This window comes from Nomascus leucogenys, chromosome 21 (genome assembly GCF_006542625.1).
Source record: "Nomascus leucogenys isolate Asia chromosome 21, Asia_NLE_v1, whole genome shotgun sequence".
Lineage (NCBI taxonomy): Eukaryota > Metazoa > Chordata > Mammalia > Primates > Hylobatidae > Nomascus > Nomascus leucogenys.
The window spans coordinates 53,734,433-53,754,546 of NC_044401.1; the positions used below are offsets into that span (position 1 = coordinate 53,734,433).

Here is a 20,114-nt window from a genome sequence, read left to right on the forward strand (position 1 = left end):
ACCCGGGCCAGCGGCTGCGGAGGGTGTGCTGGCTCCCCCAGCAGTGCTGGCCTACCAGCGCTGCGCTCGATTTCTCGCCAGGCCTTAGCTGCCTCCCCGCGGGGCAAGGCTCGGGACCTGCAGCCCACCATGCCTGAGCCTCCCCCTCCCATGGGCTCCTGTGCAGCCCAAGTCTCCCCGACGATCGCCGCCCCCTGCTCCACGGTGCCCAGTCCCATCAACCACCCAAGGGCTGAGGAGTGTGGGCGCACAGCACGGGAGTGGCAGGCAGCTCCACCTGCGGCCCCGGTGCGGGATCCACTGGGTGAAGCCAGCTGGGCTCCTGAGTCTGGTGGGGACTTGGAGAACCTTTATGTCTAGCTAGGGGATTGTAAATAAACCAATCGGCACTCTGTATCTAGCTCAAGGTTTGTAAACACGCCAATCAGCACCCTGTGTCTAGCTCAGAGTTTATGAATGCACCAGTCGACACTCTGTATCTAGCTACTCTGGTGGGGATGTGGAGAACCTTTATGTCTAGCTAAAGGATTGTAAATACACCAATCGGCACTCTGTATCTAGCTCAAGGTTTGAAAACACACCCATCAGCACCCTGTGTGTAGCTCAGGGTTTGTAAATGCACCAATCGACACTCTATCTAGCTACTCTGGTGGGGACTTGGAGAACCTTTGTGTCCACACTCTGTGTCTAGCTAATCTAGTAGGGACTTGGAGAACTTTTGTGTCTAGCTCAGGGATTGTAAACGCACCAATCAGCATCTGTCAAAATGGACCAATCAGCTCTCTGTAAAATGGACCAATCAGCAGGATGTGGGTGGGGCCAGATAAGAGAATAAAAGCAGGCTGCCCGAGCCAGCAGGGGCAACCCACTCGGTCCCCTTCCACACTGTGGAAGCTTTGTTCTTTCGCTCTTTGCAATAAATCTTGCTACTGCTCACTCTTCGGGTCCACACTGCCTTTATGAGCTGTAACACTCACTGCGAAGGTCTGCAGCTTCACTCCTGAAGCCAGCGAGACCACGAGCCCACCGGGAGGAACGAACAACTCCGGATGTGCCGCTTTAAGAACTAACACTCACCGCGAGGGTCCTCGGCTTCATTCTTTAAGTCAGTGAGACCAAGAACCCACCAATTCCAGACGCACAAGTACTAATACATTACCTCATTTGATTTCAGAGTTAATCTAAGATGGAACATTAATCCTGTGCAATGTCAGAACCAAAGCTCAGAGTGGATGTACATCACTGCTGACCTGGTTTTCAGGTTCCCTTGGCCAAGCTGCAGCACCAGGCTCTGGAGCCCTTGACCCAGGGGTGGAACTCGGAGACTGACACCAGTTTCTTCTACTTCCAGTACTTGGTTCAGGAAGTGAGAAAGGGCCCGACCCTCAGGGCTGGCTGAAGGAGGGGAGACAGGCGTGGGGGACCTCTGGGAGGTAGGCTAGTTGGAAAGTTAAGGAGACTCAAGGCCACTGGGCGGGTGAAGCCACAGACTGTGGCAAATTATCCACCACCAAGGCGCCAAATGGCACATTGCTGACCAGTGTAAACATTTACCTTTTAAGCTATCGATTCTACCCCAAGCCTGGAAGTCTGACTGCCAAGAACAGTATGGCCAAAAACACTAGGTGAAAAAGAGAACAGAATCCATTTTTGTTTCATGTTGAGAATGTGCTGTTTTGCAGCATGAAGACCTGGGGAGAGGATGTAAAGAAAGGACAGTCCTCCAAGGCGAGCCTCTCCCAGCTGACAGCTTGCTTACTGTGCTGGATGTGGGCGGGGAGTTGCACAAAGAGCGAGGGGACAGCTTTGGAGATGGGGGGTTGAGGGGGTCAGGACATCCTCCCTGAAGGCCTGACCAGACAAGGCAGCATCTGTATCACTGGGATGGAGGAGGGGGTGGGGAGAAAGAAGACCTCAAATGAGGCCCTTTGGTTCAGTAGCAGTAACTCAGATTTTTTTTTTTTTTTTTTTAACTGGGGTAGGGACAAACTTACAAAAAGACAAATAAGAGGTAATAACATAAAATATACATTCAAGTATGAATGCAAGGAATTGTTCTGCTTGAGAGCTGGTAGAGATCTATTTCAGGACAGGCAGCCAACTCCTGAGTGCAGGTGGCCTGATGGGCGGGGAAGGTGCCATTCTTGGGCCGGATGAAAGAAAGATGATCCTGAAAGGGGGTAAAGATATACGATTTCAGGCAACTCTGTGTCAGGCACGTACCTTCCTTCTAATTTCTGCAGACACCAGCTGGCTGGGGGAGGGGCAGAAGATGGGCGGGCAGAATAAAGAAAGGATCTCCCCAGTCTTGGAGGAAAACAGGGGAAGCCAGAGGGAGGAAGTTGTTCTGGGTTCAAAGAAATCAACTTAGAAAGCTTCCCTTATAAAAATAGCCATTGGCAAATCCTAGTCTATTTATATCACCCGTCCAAGATCACTATCAGGATCCTGGGCTGAAACACAAGACCCAGTAAATAAGTATGGAGCACTGGCTGCCTGATTTATGGGAAGATATTTAAACGCCACTGGAGCAACTGAGTCAGGGAAAATTTGAGTGCTGGCACCAAACGGTACATTTACAAGTGGCTCTCACTTTACAGAAATAGACAGGTTCCTGAAAAGTTGACTCTAAAATGAATTCAATTAACAGAATCATATTTTCCTAGTGAATCACATTTTAAAATTAGAGATAGATTGGGGGAGGGGTGGCCAAAAAAAACCAACCACACCAAACAACTGTGCCTCTGAGACTAAATAAAAATCACCCTTCATTCGGCAAACTCTAAAACGTCACTTACTTAAAAGGCCATTATAAACGCTCATAAAATACAAACAATTTGTCAGCAAACATGTCTATGCCTGTGACATACAAGGAGTTGCACCAGGCTTTGTGGAGGCTTATAAAGACACAAGTGTCTGGCCATCAGGAGTTCACAATTTGGCACTTAAAAAAAAAAAAAAAAAAAAAAAACCACTGAAATTCATGTTGCATCAGAAAAAAAACCAACTCCCTGGATGTAGACAAATGTGCATGCATGAGGGCCTGCCTGGCCCTTTAAGTGTTATCTGGGCCGGGAACAGCTCTGCTCCCTCCTGCCAGCAGCAGCCAACCAAGTTGGCCTCTAAGTACTGCTTTTCAAACTCTATGTTTATAAGCTAAAAGCTGTTGGCCATGTGGTGCAGCGTCATAATTGCTTATTTATTTAACTAACTTGGAAAGAAAAAAAACCAACCCATGACCTGGGTGTTTTAATAAAATAAGAAGAGTTAAGGTACTTAAAGCTCTCTGAAAAGTTAAAGGCCTGCACAACTCAAGGGGGTTGTTATTTTAAACTTTAAAGGGCATTTGCTCAAGGGATCTGTTTGTTTGGAAAAAGTCTGTCTCCTTCTACTTACGCTCTCTTGCACATAGAATATTGGTCACTGGTAACAGGAGCAGAGACCTAATTTGTTATTAATTTGTTATTAGTTTTGTAAGTGCAGATCACGTTGTACCGAGTTTGCTTTAAGCAAGAGACAAACACACTTCAGAAGCCAACACTTGTGAAGTGTTGGCTCTGTCAGCAACTACAGGCACAGAACTGAGGATTATTAGTTCAAAATAGGCTACATAGGGCCGTGCATGGCAGCTGACACCTGTATTCCCAGCGCTTTGGGAAAGCAAGATAGGAGGATCACTTGAGCCCAGGAGTTGGAGACCAGCTTGGGCAAAACGGTGAGACACTGTCTCGTTACAAGAAAATAATATTAGTAGGCATGGTGGTGCCCCAGCTACTTGGGAGGCTGAAGCAGGAGGATCACCTGAGCCCAGGAATTTGTAGTAGGCAGTGATCAGGCCACTGCATTCCAGCCTGGGCCACAGAGCAAGACTCTGTCTCTTATTTAAAAAATAAAGCTATATCCCTTAGACCAAGCTTGTCTACATGTGGCCACATGCATGTGGCCCAGGATGGCTTTGAATGCAGCCCAACACAAATTTGTAAACTTTCTTACAACAGTATGAGTTTTTTTTTTTTTTTTTTTTTTTTTTTAAGCTCATCAGCTATCGTTAGTGTTAGTGTATTTTATGTGTGGCCCAAGGTAATTATTCTTCCAATGTGGCTCAGGGAAGCCAAAAGATTGGACACCCCCACCTTAGACACCGTGTGCCTCACAAACTGGCACCACCATAGGGGCCTGTCCATAGCTAGTAAGAGTGAAATGCTTCCTGTTGACATCTGCTGTAGACCTGAAGGTATACAAAGTGTCAGAGAGTAAACAGCACATTTTTGAAAAAACACTTTTGTTTTAATTCCATAGAGATGAGCCAAGCTGTGGTAGAGGCTGTTGTTTATCCTAATAGCCATTCTTCCCTTCTTCCTTTTACTGATGGAACTCTCCCAGTTTTGTTTTGTTTTGTTTTTTTTTAATTACCAGCAAGGTTCAGGGTTGTCCAACTACAGACTGTGTTTCCCAGCATGCCTTACACCTCATGTGACTAATGTTGGCCAATGAGATGGGATATGAGCAACTGCCAGGTCCAGTCCTTTAAGCAGGAAATGGTTGCCTTCCATTTCCTCTCTTCCTTCCCACATCTAGAGTGTGGACTTAAAATTGCTGGGCTAGCTTTGATAATTCCCAGCAGGGCTTCTTAACCCTGGGGTCCTCAGACCCTCAAGGAGTCCATGAATAGAATTCACTGGTCTTTAAATTTGGAAGGACAAAAAAAAAAAAACACACACACACCGATAACTTTAGCATTTCCTTCAGTTATAATGTTACAATGGAGGGAACAAACCACATTATTAGCAGTGTCCATGACTCTGTCAATAACAGAAATTATAGGTATTTTCATATCACATTATACTTATGGATTGTCTTGAAATATCACAAATACTCATCACTACTTTGGAATTACAATAGCCTTTAGAATTGACACGAGATCATTATTTGATGTATTAATAAAGTACATATTACTATGTCATAAGTTTTGGGTTTTTTAAATACTTTGATAAATGTATTTTAACATAATTAATTTCCTTTGTAACTCTGTTTTATTTTACACATTTAAACAAAATTTTTATTTACTTATTTTGAGATGGAGTCTCACTCTGTCTCTCAGGCTGGAGTGCAGTGGTGTGATCTTAGCTCACTGAAACCTCCACCTCCTGGGTTCAAGTGATTCTCCTGCCTCAGCCTCCTGAGTAGCTGGCACTACAGGTGTGTGCCACCTCACCTGGCTAATTTTTGTATTTTTAGTAGAGGTGAGGTTTCACTATTTGAGGCCTGGCTGTTCTCAAACTCCTGACCTCAAGTGATCTGCCTGCCTCAGCCTCCCAAAGTGCTGGGATTACAGGCATGAGCCACTGCGCCCAGCGTGATTTTGCACATTTAAAAGCATTAGTCTGTGAAGTGGTCCCTAGGCTTTGTCACTCTGTAAAGGGATCCATGGCACAAAAAATGCTGTGAATCCTTACCTAGGGAATGGCAGAGCAATAATATTTAGGAAACTCAGGCCTGTGGATAACCTTGTAGAGCAGAGCACCCATCAAGTTCTAGACCCCTCCTCTAGACCAGGGCTGCCCAGCAGAACTTTCTGTGATGATGGAAGCATTTTTTTGTTTGTTTTTTTGTTTTCAGACAGAGTCTCGCTCTGCCATTCAGGCTGGAGTGCAGTGGCACAACCTCAGCTCACCACAACCTCTGCCTCCTGGGTTCAAGTGATTGTCCTGCCTCAGCCTCCTGAGTAGCTGGGATTACAGGCACCTGCCACCACGCCCAGCTAATTTTTGGGGTTTTTTTTGTTTGTTTGTTTGTTTTAGTAGAGATGGGGTTTCACCATGTTGACCAGGCTGGTCTCAAACTCCTGACCTCAAGTGATCTGCCCACCTTGGTCTCCTCTCCCAAAGTGCTGATAGGCATGAGCACATAGGATGACCACACCTACCAATGATGAAAATGTTTTATCTGTGCTGTCCAATACAGTAGCCTCTAGCCAAGAGGCTACTAAGCACTTGAAATGCGGCCAGTACAACTGAGGCAGTTAACTTTTTATTTTGCTCGAATTACATTTAAATAGTCAAATGTGTTTAGTGGCCACTGCACTGGATGGTGCAGCTCTAGACTGTTACCTGGAGAAACAAATTTCTATCATGTTTAAACTGTGATATTTTAGAGTCTATTATAGTACCTTAGCCTATACCTTAACTAATACACAAACCTACCTGGACTCAGTAATAATAAATGTACTAGGGAAAGAAGGCACATTTATAGAGAGACCAACTCAAAAAATACACAAACTCACTAACCGAAAGCAAGATTTATACAGAAATGTTCTATTTACAAAGCATTCCCATATATGAATACATGACTTTACGTGATACTCATAATGCCCCTGGGACTGTGACTGCCTCGATCTTGCTCTCAAAGGGGCCTGGTGACTTTACTAATCATGAAGATGGTGGAGCCAGGGTCAATTCCAGATGTTACCACTGCACTGTGTACCTTTCAGCTCTCTGAATGCCTCCAGACAGTCAGAAGTGACAAGACTGCAAAAGACCAATGGTGAGCACTGACTAGCACTTAAGCCACGGAGCCTACTGATACTTTCATCCATCTGCCTCCAGGACACACAAACATCTGCCAAATCCTTTTTTTTGGCCCTAGGGTTTAGGGACTTGCAGACACCTGAATTTCCCTAATTCTTGGCAAGGTTCCCATTTCCTGTGGTGTCACTGACTTGCAAGGACCCTTGATGGCTGAAAGTGGTCTTTAGAAGACTCTTTTGCGGTCTGAGGTAAGGACTTGTAAAGGACGCTACTTTTTAGCAAATTTTACTGTCAGGGTCATTTCAGTGACCTCTCATTTTCCTCTTTTTGAGATCAATTCAAAGAATAATGTTATGTTAAAACAATAACCAAAAATAGTAATAGGTTATAATTTTATCAGTAACAAAAGGTCCATGTCTTCAATTCTAAACACAGACACCGAAGGGAGAAAAGCCCATATACTTAAGTGTGACTACATCCTACATCCCAAGCTTCCTTAGAGCCAGGCTACACCTGGCTTACTGCTAGTCTTCTTTTCTCTACCTGCGCACACACTCCTCCATTCCCTAGGCCTACAGAACTCCTACTCATCCTTTAAAAACCCAGTCTGCCCATTCTCATAGCACCTTTGTTTGTTCTTTTTAAAACGTTTTCACTTGAGTAAAATTATGTATGAACATAGTTTAAAGAGCCAAATAATTCCAAGGCTTGTTATGAAAATTAACAGGCTCCCAGCTTCCATACTATACTCCGTAGAAACTTACCTGATACTTAGTTACCTCTGTATGTTAAAATAACGTGCTTATATTGTTACCTCTTGACTTCTCAACCTTTTCAGGTTTAGGCATTACATGTATTTCCCATTTTGCTCAGTAAATGAGGATTTGGCTCTTTCACTGCTGTGAGCCCCCTTACCCCTGTCATGGCAAACTCTTGCCTCCCTATCTTTCCACCATTTCAACATAATTATACTATAATTTTGGTTAGATCTACATCCAGTGTTGATATTATTTTGACTGTTTAATTGCTGTATCTAGGTAAGCCATGTAATATACTAGGATTACTTATTCTTTCTTGTACAACATTGTTTTCCCTGGAATTAACAACTGTCTTTTCTGTTGTTCTACTTTGTCTCTATGTACTTATCAATAATTTAATCACAAACTCTCTGACAACTGTCTAAACCTCCTAAATAAATGTCAGACACATTAGGTATTCAAGCCATTTCATCTTAACACAATCTGTCCTCGAGCCCTCTGGCCTGATCCAGTCTGTTCTAGTCGTCCTCAGTGCTTCAGGCCCAGCTGCCACCCCAGGCTTCCCTTCGCGCTACTGTTTTGAGGATGCCTTTCAATCTCTCCTTTGTGGGATCTCCCATTCCCTGTATTCCACCTCTTTCCCTTTCTTGGTTACTCTTACTTTTCTGGAGTTCATCCCCCAATGGTTTGCATAGGGTGAATAGGAGGCAAATGTTTTGTTTATCTGATCTTGTGTATGTGAAAGTATCTATTCTATGTTCATATTCAATGAATGGTTTGGCTTGATACAGACTTGTAGATTAGATATAATTTCCCTTTATTGTTTGAAACTGTTGTTGCATTGATTTCCGGTTTCCAGTGTAGTTATTCAGAAGTCTAAAAACAACTCTGATTTTTTATTCTTTGTATATAACCTTTTTTTCCCCCTCCCCCCAGACTGTCTTTTGTTCCCACTGTTTTCAAATTCACTATGATGAACCTTAGTGTTGGTCTAGTCTCATCTACTATTCTGGGCAGTTGGTAGACTCTCCCAATGGAGACATTTGTTTCTCTCAATTATGGGTAACTGCCTTTAATTTCTTCCTTATTTTTTCTGGCCTGTTTTCTATGTTTTCCTTTCCACAAACTCTATTATTTGGATATTGCTTCTAGCCTGGTCCATCTTTTCATCTTTTCTCCCTTATTTTCCATTTCTTTGTCTTTTTGCTTAGTTTCTGGAAGATATTCTAAATTTCACTGTCCAATCCTTCTACTGAATTTTAAACTTGCATATTTAATTTCTAAGAGTACTTTTAATCATTTGAATTTTTTTTTTTTTAAATTGAGATGGAGTCTCACTCTGTTGCCCAGGCTGGGGTGCAATGGCGTGATCTTGGCTCACTGCAACCTCCGCCTCCTGGGTTCCAGCAATTCTCCTGCTTCAGCCTCCTGAGTAGCTGGGATTACAGGCACGCGCCACCATGCCCAGCTGATTTTTGTATTTTTAGTAGAAATGGGGTTTCATCATGTTGGTCAGGCTGGTCTTGACCTCCTGACTTCATGTTCTGCCCGCCTCAGCCTCCCAAAGTGCTGGGATTACAGACGTAAGCCACTGCGCCTGGCCTGAATATCCTTTTTATTTTTAATAGCATTTTTTGTTTCATGAATGTAGTATCTCTTTTACTGAGGGATAAGATATACGTACATATTATATGTTCTTACTGAGAGCATAAATGATAGTGGAATTTTTTTGGGACATGTAACATTTTTATCTCCTTGCATTGTCTTTTTTCTTCAAATTTAGTCTAGTCTCTTTTGAGTTAGACATCTGGGAATACTTGGTTTCTGCTCCTACTTAAGGAGAAGGTACTCAAAAGCTGTCTGAAGTCCACTACAGCCTTCAGTATAGGGTCATCTGGCTGACTGTCATTCAAAGAGCCCCCAACAACTGCTCTTTTGAGCTGGTCAGAGGCTCTGGAGAAGGATTACCCACTCTCCTGCCTGGAAGGTATTTGAGCCTTACCACCTTTGTTGTTGGATCCTAGTGTGGGAAGAAGCTCAGATACCCCTGTATCTGGTATGTAAACATTCATTTAATCCCGTATTTTCAGTGGTATACACACTACTTTCAACTCTGGCTGGTGTATCCTAATCCAAAAGCCTGTTTTACCCTTAACAGAAAGCAAACTTTCAGTTTCCAAAATGGAATAAGAGAGGGCAGTTGTCTGTCCTATTGCGCAAAAGCTAAGGTGGGGGCCTGGGGATCTAATTGCTTCTTAAGAAGTTCAACCAACTCTCCTATTTAAGCCCCATATTTCCCACTTTCAGATGCATCTATGGTCCCAAATCCAAGTCTTTAGGAGGCTCTATGGGAAATACTGGCTTTCTCTACTGGTCGGCTTAGAATTTAACGTTCTTGTCCATCTTTTCAGGCTCCACAAGTTTTGTTGCTCTTGTTTGTACTCTTATTCTCTCATTATCCTTCAGAGTTTTCCATATATCACATAAATGACATATGTTACTGTTATTTTACATGACAGCAAACATATATATAAACATATATGTGTGTGTGTATGTGTGTATATATGTTTACTACCATTTTAGGAAGCTTCAAGAGGGATCAAAAGTAAACCCAGGCTCACGCCTGTAATCCCAGCACTTTGGGAGGCCGAGGCAGGTGGATCAACTGTGGTCAGGAGTTCTAGACCGGCCTGGCCAACATGATGAAACCCTGTCTCTGCTAAAAATACAAAAATTACCCAGATGTGGTGGCACACACCTGTAATTCCAGCTACTCAGGAGGCTGAGGCAGGAGAATTGCTTGAACCCGGGAGGCGGAGGTTGCAGTGAGCCACAATCACACCACTGCACTCCAGCCTGGGCGACAGAGGGAGACTCTGTCTAAAAAATAAAAATAAAAAGTATATTGCAGACATCATGATACTTAACCTCAGAATACATCAGCATATATTCCCTGAGAATAAAGGGAATTTCTTATACAATCATAATACATAATTTCCTATGTAACCATTTTCCTATACAACCATAACATTATCATAACATCAATGCAGTATCATTATCTATTAATAATATGGAGTCCGTATTTAAATTTCCTCAACTGTTTCAAAAATGAACTTTACTTTCTAAATGTAACACTGTAGATTTTTCTGTACCACTCAAAAATACCACTGAAATAGAAACTTCTCAATCCTTCTGACAAATAATAACTGCTAGTATCTACTAACTGCTTTTTATATACTAGGCACTTTTCTCAGGTTTTCTTTCTGATATCCCTGGGTTAATTTTCTTGTTCCTCTTATAACTCCCTAAGCGTGATACAAAATTTCTATGATTTTCTTTTTTTTTTCAGACGGGGTCTCACTCTGTTGCCCAGGCTGAGTGCAGTGGCACAATCATGGCTCACTGCAGCCTCAACCTCCCAGGATCAAGTGATCCTCCCACCTCAGCATCCCAGGTAGCTGGGACTACAGGTATGCACCAGAATACCTGGCCAATTTTTATTTTTAGTAGAGACAGGATTTTGCTATGTTGCCCAGGTTGGTCTTGAACTCCTGGCCTCAAGTGATCCTCCCACCTTGGCCTCCCAAAGTGCTGAAATTACCAGGGTGAGCTACCATGCCCGGCCCTATTATTTTCATTCATTTCTGTTACTTATACAAAAACTTAAATTGGGCGGCACAGTGGCTTACGCCTGTACTCCCAGCACCTTGGGAGGCCAAGATGGGCAGATCACAAGGTCAGGAGATCGAGAACATCTTGGCCAACATGGTGAAACCCCGTCTCTAGTAAAAATACAAAAATTAGCTGGGTGTGGTGGCGCACGCCTGTAGTCTCAGCTACTCTGGAGGCTGAGGCAGGAGAATTGCTTGAACCTGGGAGGTGGAGGTTGCAGTGAGATGAGATTGCGCCACTGCACTCCAGCCTGGGCAACAAAAGCAAAACTCTGTCTCAAACAAACAAACAAAAAAACCGTAAGTTGAAGAGTTTTCCTAAACACTGTATTATCTATACTCAAAAATTTTACGTGTATAACTTTCACATCATTTTCTACATGGCCTAGAATTTTGGTTTTGATTTCCTTGTTGACCTAAGGGGAGTTTTAAAATTTCCCAGTGGTGGAATTTTATTTTCTAGTTTAGACTTTTAATTTGTATTTTTTAGTTGTATTGCATAGTGATCAGATATGTTATTGTTACTTCTACTTTTTTGGCATTTACTGTGGTTTTCTTGGTCCTACTCGATATGATCAATTTTTGTGGCAACTGGAAGAAGATTCATCAATTAATGCATTAATATCGTATTAATTAAACAGCAGTTTTATGTCTCCACCTCCTTACTCCAACCAAATTCTACATGTTAGAATTCAAATTTTTAATATTTTGGCATGGGGGGTTGAGACATTACATCCTCACCACTGCCATACAACTGTGTTCATATTGTTCCTTATGTTGCATGTTGTTGCTGCTGAATAAAAGAGCATTAGCCCTGGAAGGGAATTAAAAGGTCATCTAAGCCAACCTCCACTCAGTACAGATATTTCCTTTACAGTATCCCCAAAAGATGTTAAAATGGATTTTATTTGAATTATTGCTGGACCAGGGAACTCAGAACACTCCTGAACTTGTGGCATTTGTGGCCCATCAGGAAATAAGGATTAAGATGCTCATAAAATATTTATTGGCCACCTACTATGAGGACTGCATTGCCCAATGCACCTTGGGGGATGCACAAGACTGGTATGATACTACACCTGTGTAACAGCTAGCGCTGTGGCTCCCGAACTGTGTGTGGAGGTGCCCTGGGCACTGCAGTGAATCTGCACCACGGGATTTTTTTTTTTTTTTTTTTTTTTGAGACGGAGTTTCGCTCTTGTTGCCCAATCTGGAGTGTAATGGTGCGATCTTGGCTCACTGCAACCTCTGCCTTCCCGGTTCAAGCGATTCTCCTGCCTCAGCCTCCCGAGTAGCTGGGACTACAGGTGCGCACCACCACGCCTGGCTAATTTTTTTATTTTTAGTAGAAACGGGGTTTCACCATGTTAGCCAGGCTGGTCTCGAACTCCTGACCTCAGGTGATCCGCCCTCCTCGGCCTCCCAAAGTGCTGGGATTATAGGCATGAGCCACAGTGCCTGGACACATTTTAGATTTTCAAGGAAAGCAACATGATACTAACATCTGTCAGGCACTGCACAAACCGCTAGATCAAGGTGGGTCACAGCTTCAACATTAGTTCAATCTGCATTTCTTCTGATGATCTCATATCTTTGGAAAACTGGGTTTTTGGCAGTCGTTTCATAAGAGCAAGTATTGTGTGAAAACCCAGGACAGGGTTTTCACACAATAGAAAGAAATGTAGAACAGGAAAGGAATGTGGCAATGTCTCATCTGATTTCAAGGTTTGGGAAGCTGTGTAGTCCCCAAAAGGAGCACACAGCCCATTAATAAATAACTGTGGTTATTTCAGAATAAAATGATTATATTTTCTTTCAATTTGTGTGCAGTTTTTCAAGTGGCTACTAAATTGTTAGGACATAATTACCTATGAAATTGTTTGGTCCTAACTGCTTAATAAATGGAATTGCTATGGACTGTTTTTTCTTTTTAGGGCTCTGTGGAGTAATTCCTGAGACTCCAGGAGCATCAGGGACCAAGCAGGTTTGAGAACTTGTTCTGCAGGCGCACACAGCTGAACTCAGAGACCAGAAGTCATGGCAGTGATCAATGAGGATGTGAACAGTTAGGCTCATACACTCTCCTAGGATCAGCAGCCATTTCAGGAGTCCAGAGAGGAGGAGCACAGTTGGCCTGGAGCCCAGCCTAGGACAGAGTCAAACAAGTGGGATGGACCTGGCCCCTGTGTGGTATGAAGGACTGACCCACAGAAAGGAGAAAGAGCACTTAGAAGGGAAAAGAGGAAAAAGAGGATTGGAATTAACACAGCCTCTTCTGGAGTCCGTGAGGACACTGGTGAGGACACCTGGCCTCACCAGTCTAGCCAGCAGGTCTTGGAGGACCAGCTGAGGAGTTTAATCTGGTAGCAGTGGGGAGGGGTTTGGTCACAGGAGTGACACGGTAAAAACCAATGTTTTTGGAAGATTAATCCTAGCGGAGGTGCTGGATGGATTGGAGGAATGAGAAGGTAGAGGCAGGTGGCCCATATAGCAAGTGAAGGAAATTATAACACCTGAAAAAAGCCATTCACCAACACAGCAAAAGCCTATGACAATACAGAGTAGCTGCCTGCCCCCTTCTTCAGCAGCAGTGCCATACAGGGGACTGCACTGCAAAGCTGCCAAAAATATCATCCCAGATAGCAGGAATTGTGTCCCTTGATTGTGCTGGGAAGATTGCTGTTTTGGAATTCTAATAGGGGCACACTGGAATCAAATTTTTGGAAATTCTGCTTGGAGACTACAGCCTCAATTCTAGAGAAAGAGGTGGGTTATGTACATTATGTATGTATGTATATGTGTGTATATATACAGGGGTTTCATGGAATAGGAGGAAAAATACTGGATAGAGAGTCAGGAGAGATGGGGTTGAATTCTAATTTGACCACCAAAGAGGGTGCTGGCCCTCAACCTCACTCTTAAAATGAGGACTCAATGACTTGTGATGCAAAGAAATATTAAGTCTCCAAAGAAGGCTCACGTCTACCCGACGAGTCAGGTCCAGTCTTTTCCATGCAATGATAAGTAGAACCAAAATTGTGGCTTTAATATTTCATTTCAACTTTCGTGAACCATTTATGTCAACAAAGGACTCTATATTATTAAAATATCATAATTTGGGCTCCTGTAAACTATTATAATAGCAGTGAATGTATACAGCAGATGAGAATATTGGCAGAGACATGGGAAACTAAAACCAGCCTCATGTACCAAAGTTGTGAGAAGTGACAACATGCTGGCAGTCCTCACAGCCCTCGCTCGCTCTCAGCGCCTCCTCTGCCTGGGCTCCCACTTTGGTGGCACTTGAGGAGTCCTTCAGCCCACCGCTGCACTGTGGGAGCCCCTTTCTGGGCTGGCCAAGGCAGGAGCTGGCTCCCTCAGCTTGCAGGGAGGTGTGGAGGGAGAGGCACAATCGGGAACCGGGGCTGTGCGCAGCGCTTGCGGGCCAGCTGGAGTTCCGAGTGGGCGTGGGCTTGGCAGGCCCCTCACTCAGAGCAGCCAGCAGGCCCTGCCTGCCCCAGGCAATGAGGGGCTTAGCACCTGGGCCAGCAGCTGTGGAAGGTGTACTGGGTCCCCCAGCAGTGCCAGCCCACTGGCGCTGCGCTCGATTTCTCACCGGGCCTTAGCTGCCTTCCCACGGGGCAGGGCTCGGGACCTGCAGCCCGCCATGCCCGAGCCTCCCACCCCCTCCATGGGCTCCTGTGCACCCCGAGCCTCCCGGACGAGCGCCACCCCCTGCTCCACGGCGCCCAGTCCCATCGACCACCCAAGGGCTGAGGAGTGCGAGTGCACGGCACAGGACTGGCAGGCAGCTCCACCTGCAGCCCTGGTGCAGGATCCACTGGGTGAAGCCAGCTGGGCTCTGGAGTCCAGTGGAGATGTGGAGAGCCTTTATGTCTAGCTCAGGGATTGTAAATACACCAATCAGCACCCTGTGTCTAGCTCAGGGTTTGTGAATGCACCAATCAACACTCTGTATCTGGCTTCCCCGGGTGGGGCCTTGGAGAACCTTTGTGTTGATACTCTGTATCTAACTGATCTGATGGGGACGTGGAGAACTTCTATGTCTAGCTCAGGGATGGTAAACGCACCAATCAGCGCCCTGTCAAAACTGACCACTGGGCTCTACCAATCAGCAGGATGTGGGTGGGGCCAGATAAGAGAATAAAAGCAGGCTGCCCGAGCCAGCAGTGGCAACCTGCTGGGGGTCCCCTTCCATGCTGCGGAAGCTTTGTTCTTTCGCTCTTTGCAATAAATGTTGCTACTGCTCACTTTTTGGGTCCACACTGCTTTAATGAACTGTAACACTCACCGCGAAGGTCTGCTGCTTCACTCCTGAAGCCAGCGAGACCACCAGCCCACCAGGAGGAATGAACAACTCCAGACGCGCCGCCTTAAGAACTGTAACACTCACCGCGAAGGTCTGCAGCTTCACTCCTGAGCCAGCGAGACCACGAACCCACCAGAAGGAAGAAACTCCGAACACATCCGAACATCAGAAGGAACAAACTCCGGATGCGCCACCTTAAGAGCTGTAACACTCACCGCGAGGGTCCGCGGCTTCATACTTGAAGTCAGTGAGACCAAGAACCCACCAATTCCGAACACAGTTGCCCTTCGACAATGGCTCACAAACAACATTTAAAATGAAAATTAAGTAACTGATCTGCTTCGTATCTTGAGGGACTAGACAAGCACTGTATGAGTTGCATTAAGATAGAATAACATCCAAGTGAGATAGGGTAAAGACTATGGAAAATCAGGGGAAATAGAGGGACAATTTTTTTTTTTTTTTTTTTTTTTTTTTTTTTTTTTTTTTTTGATGGAGTCTCACTCTGTCACCCAGGCTGGAGTTCAGTGGTGTGATCTTGGCTCACTGCAACCTCCACGTCCCAGGTACAAGCAATTCTCCTGCCCTCCTGAGTAGCTGGTATTACAGGCACCCACCACGCCTGGCTAAATATATATATATAGATATATCTATCTAGATATATATCTATACATATATCTATCTATATCTATAGATATATCTATATATATATAGATATAGATATAGTATTTTTAGTACAGACGGGGTTTCACCATGTTGACCAGGCTGGTCTCAAACTCCTGACCTCAAATGATACACCCACCTTGGCCTCCCAAAGCACTGAGATTACAGGCATGAGCCACCGTGCCTGGCCAGAATAACATATTTTGAACCTGAAATAATTACAAACATGAGAAATACACAATAAAGTTTTCATCAGAAATGACATTAGGGGCTGGGCGTGGTGGCTCACTCCTGTAATCCCAGCACTTTGGGAGGCCGAGGCAAGCGGATCACTTGAGTTGATGAGTTTGAGATCAGCCTGGCCAACATGGTGAAACCCCGTGTCTACTAAAATACAAAAATTAGCTGGGTGTGGCGGTGCACGCCTATAATCCCAGCTCCTTGGGAGGCTGAGGCAGGAGAATCACTTGAAGCAGAGGTTGCAGTGAGCCGAGATCACACCACTGCCCTCCAGCCTGGGTGACAGAGCGAGACTCCGTCTCAAAAAATAAAATAAAAAATAATAAAAAGAAATGACATAAGGAAAGGCCTACGGATTTTTGTTTATTTTAGATCCAAGTATTAACAGCTTTATTTTTCTTTTCCAGCTTCAGAAAGTATGATAATACACCCCACAGAATTAGCCCATAAAACATTCTCAATTCTTTACTCAGACAGGGTACAACAAGATCAAATGAGACAGTATTTGGGACCCCCTCCTGTGATGGGATTATTAAATGTCAGGGTTTCATGAAGAGTCATGCAGGCATTCTCTGGTTTCTTTAAACGGCCCTTGGCTATTGTAATCTCTTTGATAGTCCCTAATGCACTGGTCCAGCAAGGACACAAAGTCCCAGCCTCAGCAGCCCTCAGAGAAGAGCAACTTGGTATTACAGCTTGTGCTATGGTAGGTAGGATGGGGTTGTTTCAAGAGTAGGGGAGGACGGAGAGTAGAAAGGAAGGGAGGGAAGGAAAACATTCTCTTATCCTTGGGAAACTTGCAGGATCACTTCCCTCAATGAGTTTATGCAAGCAATCTCCACCTCCCACTGCTCCTTACAGGTCAGCGAACCCATTCAGGGATTAGGAAGTGACCCAAAAGCACTAGTGTGAGGAGAGGCTGCATAGCAGTGGAAACGCTTGGACAGAATGCTGCATCCTGTTTAACTTGGACTTGCCAATGCCAAACCCTTTCTCTGTGGATGTTTTTTTTTTTTTTAGTTAAAGAGCGATAACGTCCTCCTTTCAATGGCCTTTCCTCTCATGGAATGGGCTATTCTCTGTACTTGTGTACCCACTCTCACTGTGTCACTTAACCTGTCCTGCTTTAGCCTCCTTATCTGTGATGCAGGGAGCAGGCCCAAATTTACTTACGTCATAGGGCTACTGTGTGGAAAGTGCCTGGAAATGCAAGCGTGACGCGCTTGTGAAAATGACACAATATAGTTGTGTAAGTCCTTACGGTGCACATGAACTGTGTTAACATCCTTTATATATACTTTGTATCTTGCTGTTGGCCATTCCATTAAGAGAAAATAAAGGGAGAGTGTGGGAAGTTAAATAAAACTTGAACATGTGTGCTAGTGGCTAGAACAAAGCTAGAGTTCTCTAGAACCACATTTATGAAACATGGCAAAATTGAAACTTGGTGATATCCACGGCTATTAGAATGATGGCCATCAGCCATGACTGACTTACAGCTTCAGATAGTTTTAAAGACAGCATTAGGAGAAACGTGAAACCTCAAATATGGCCATAGGTGGATCATTAAGCCTAATTCCTCATCTCCTAAACAGGTTGTCTTTTTCCAGTCATTAGGAAACTGCCTGCACCCTTCTGGAGCACGACTAGTGAGTGGCTTGGTCTGGGCACCCTCTCTCTATCGACCAACAGCGCAGGGAGTTGCTGGCATTATCAAGACGTCTGGGGGTCTCTGCCAGCCTGTCTCCTTGTATGAGACCACTTGAGAGCAAGGGTGTCCATGGATTTCAGTGCCTCATCTCTCCTTAGGATGAGACACTTTATCTCTCACGCGGTAAAGCTTTTGCAGTACACTACTACCTGTAGCAGGAAGCCCCAATCTCCATTTCCTACTTTCCAGCTTTTATTCATCATTCATCCCGTGATCCTTAATTCTGTCCATACTTCAAGGTCCATGACAATCCCTGCCTCCTTCCCTGGGGAGTCTAAGCCATGTACTGAACTGAGCCTGCCCTGTCTGCTTTAATTACATGAGCACATAAGCAGTCATAGACTGTCAGGTTTGGATAGGGCCTTAGACAACATCTGTTCAAGCCTTTTTTTTTTTTTTTTTTTTTTTTGAGACGGAGCCTTGCTCTTGCTCTGTCACCCAGACTGGAGTGCAGTGGTGCAATCTCGGCTCACTGCAACCTCCACCTCCCAGGTTCAAGCGATTCTCCTGCCTCAGCCTCCCGAGTAGCTGGGATTACAGGTGTGCACCACCACACCCAGCTAGTTTTTGTATTTTTAGTAGAGACGGGGTTTCACCATGTTGGTCAGGCTGGTCTCAAACTCCTGACCTCGTGATCCACTCGCCTTGGCCTCCCAAAGTGCTGGGATTACTGGCATGAGCCACCACGCCCGGCCTGTTCAAGCCTTTACAGAGTGCATGAGTCCCCTCCTCAACACCTCTGACAAAAGGCTGCCAAAGCCCTATGACTAGTATCTGACACAACCTCCATAAATGTGAGTCCTCCACATCTGTGTTCTGTCAAGAGATGATCTATTCTGCTCTGCTCAACAGCTTAAAGTGATGAAAAAGGACTTTGTCAAATGGAACCAAAGACTATTTCCTATAACTTCTTCCTAATCCTAGCTTTGCCTTCTAGGGCACCTGCCTCACATTGAAACCGGCCCAACTGTCCCACAGAACCGATGTTTATGATTTCTTTTGAATTAACACAGAAATGGACTCTCCCAGTTTTCAAACTTAAAGTTACATTTGTCTTATCTGAGTTCCCTTCTCAGAAAAGCAACCATCAGGCCTACCCAGATGGTATCAAGGAGCTGATAATTGCAGCTGGACAATGAGACACCAGACCCCTCACCCATCATGATTGCCTAAGTGACCACCTGCTTCCTGTTGTCCAACTCCTCTTCCTTACCCCTCCCTAATTCCTGTTTTCCTGCATGTAGTTTCATTTCTTCCCCGGTATATAAACCCCTGATTTTAGTCAGGGAGATGGATTTGAGACTGATCTCCCATCTTGTCTGCTGTAGCACCTGATTAAAGCCTTCTTTCCTGGCAACAGTCATTGTCTCAGTGATTGGCTTTCTGTGTGGTGAGCAGCAGGACCTAGACTGAATCCCTGGCATTTTGGTAACACCTTCTTGCATTTGAGGATGGGATATTGGTGTCTCTTTGGTTTTCTCTTTCACCTAACTACTCCTTCTTACATTTGAGAATGCTTCTTATAACATAGTTTCCAATCATGGTTCTCAATACCCCTCAGCAGTTTTAAGTGTAGTAATATGCAGTGAAGTCAGTCCTCTAGGCATGGGTTCTGTCCATTCAACTTCTAGAAATTTAACTTGGTACCGAATCTCTTCGTGATGCCCCAGATTGTGCTTGCAAGCATCAAAAACCTCTTCTTCACAGGACTACTTAGTCATGTTTCCCCCAGGCTATATCACAGAAACTTTTGTTTTTTTGTATCTAAGTATTTACCTACCTTGTGCCTGCTGTGTTTTATCTGGTTAGGCTTAGCCTCTTATCTGTCCTGATCTCTCTGAATCCTGATTTTACTACTCTTCCCGGTTTAGCATCACCCATTGAGAGAGGCAGAAGGCACAGAAACTCTAGGCAGACAGGGGCAGGTCCCCAGTGGAAACCCCACCTTCAAGCCAGAAGTAGCCTGAAACCCTTGGCCCAGGGTGAGAACTTCTATTCTCCTGTTTGCCTGCTCTCTCCTGAGTCATTCTTTCTGAATAACATCATTTTACCAACTGAATGTTGCCTTTTGCAAAACTACCTATGGCCAGCCCTGTCCCCCCATCCTGTGCCTATAAAGACTCCAGGCTCAGCTGGTAGAGAGAAGAGGCAGCTGGATGTTGGGGAGGGGCGACCTGCCTTCAGAGATGATGGCTGGATGGCAAAGAGAGGGGC

At 44.7% G+C, this 20,114-nt stretch overlaps 1 protein-coding gene across 3 annotated transcripts in view; it reads right to left on the reverse strand.

Annotated features, from left to right (window-relative positions):
- ATG7 (autophagy related 7) overlaps window positions 1-20,114 on the reverse strand; it is a 279,185-nt gene that overhangs the window by 41,286 nt on the left and 217,785 nt on the right. For 2 of the 3 annotated variants that reach the window (XM_030801773.1, XM_030801774.1), the window contains exon 19: window positions 1,775-2,170. The exons of the other annotated variant lie outside the window; for it this stretch is intronic. In XM_030801773.1, the coding sequence (XP_030657633.1) occupies window positions 2,033-2,170 (138 nt within the window). In that variant the 3' untranslated portion in view covers window positions 1,775-2,032. Of the gene's footprint in view, window positions 1-1,774; window positions 2,171-20,114 lie in introns of those variants that run through there. 3 annotated transcript variants of the gene reach the window in all.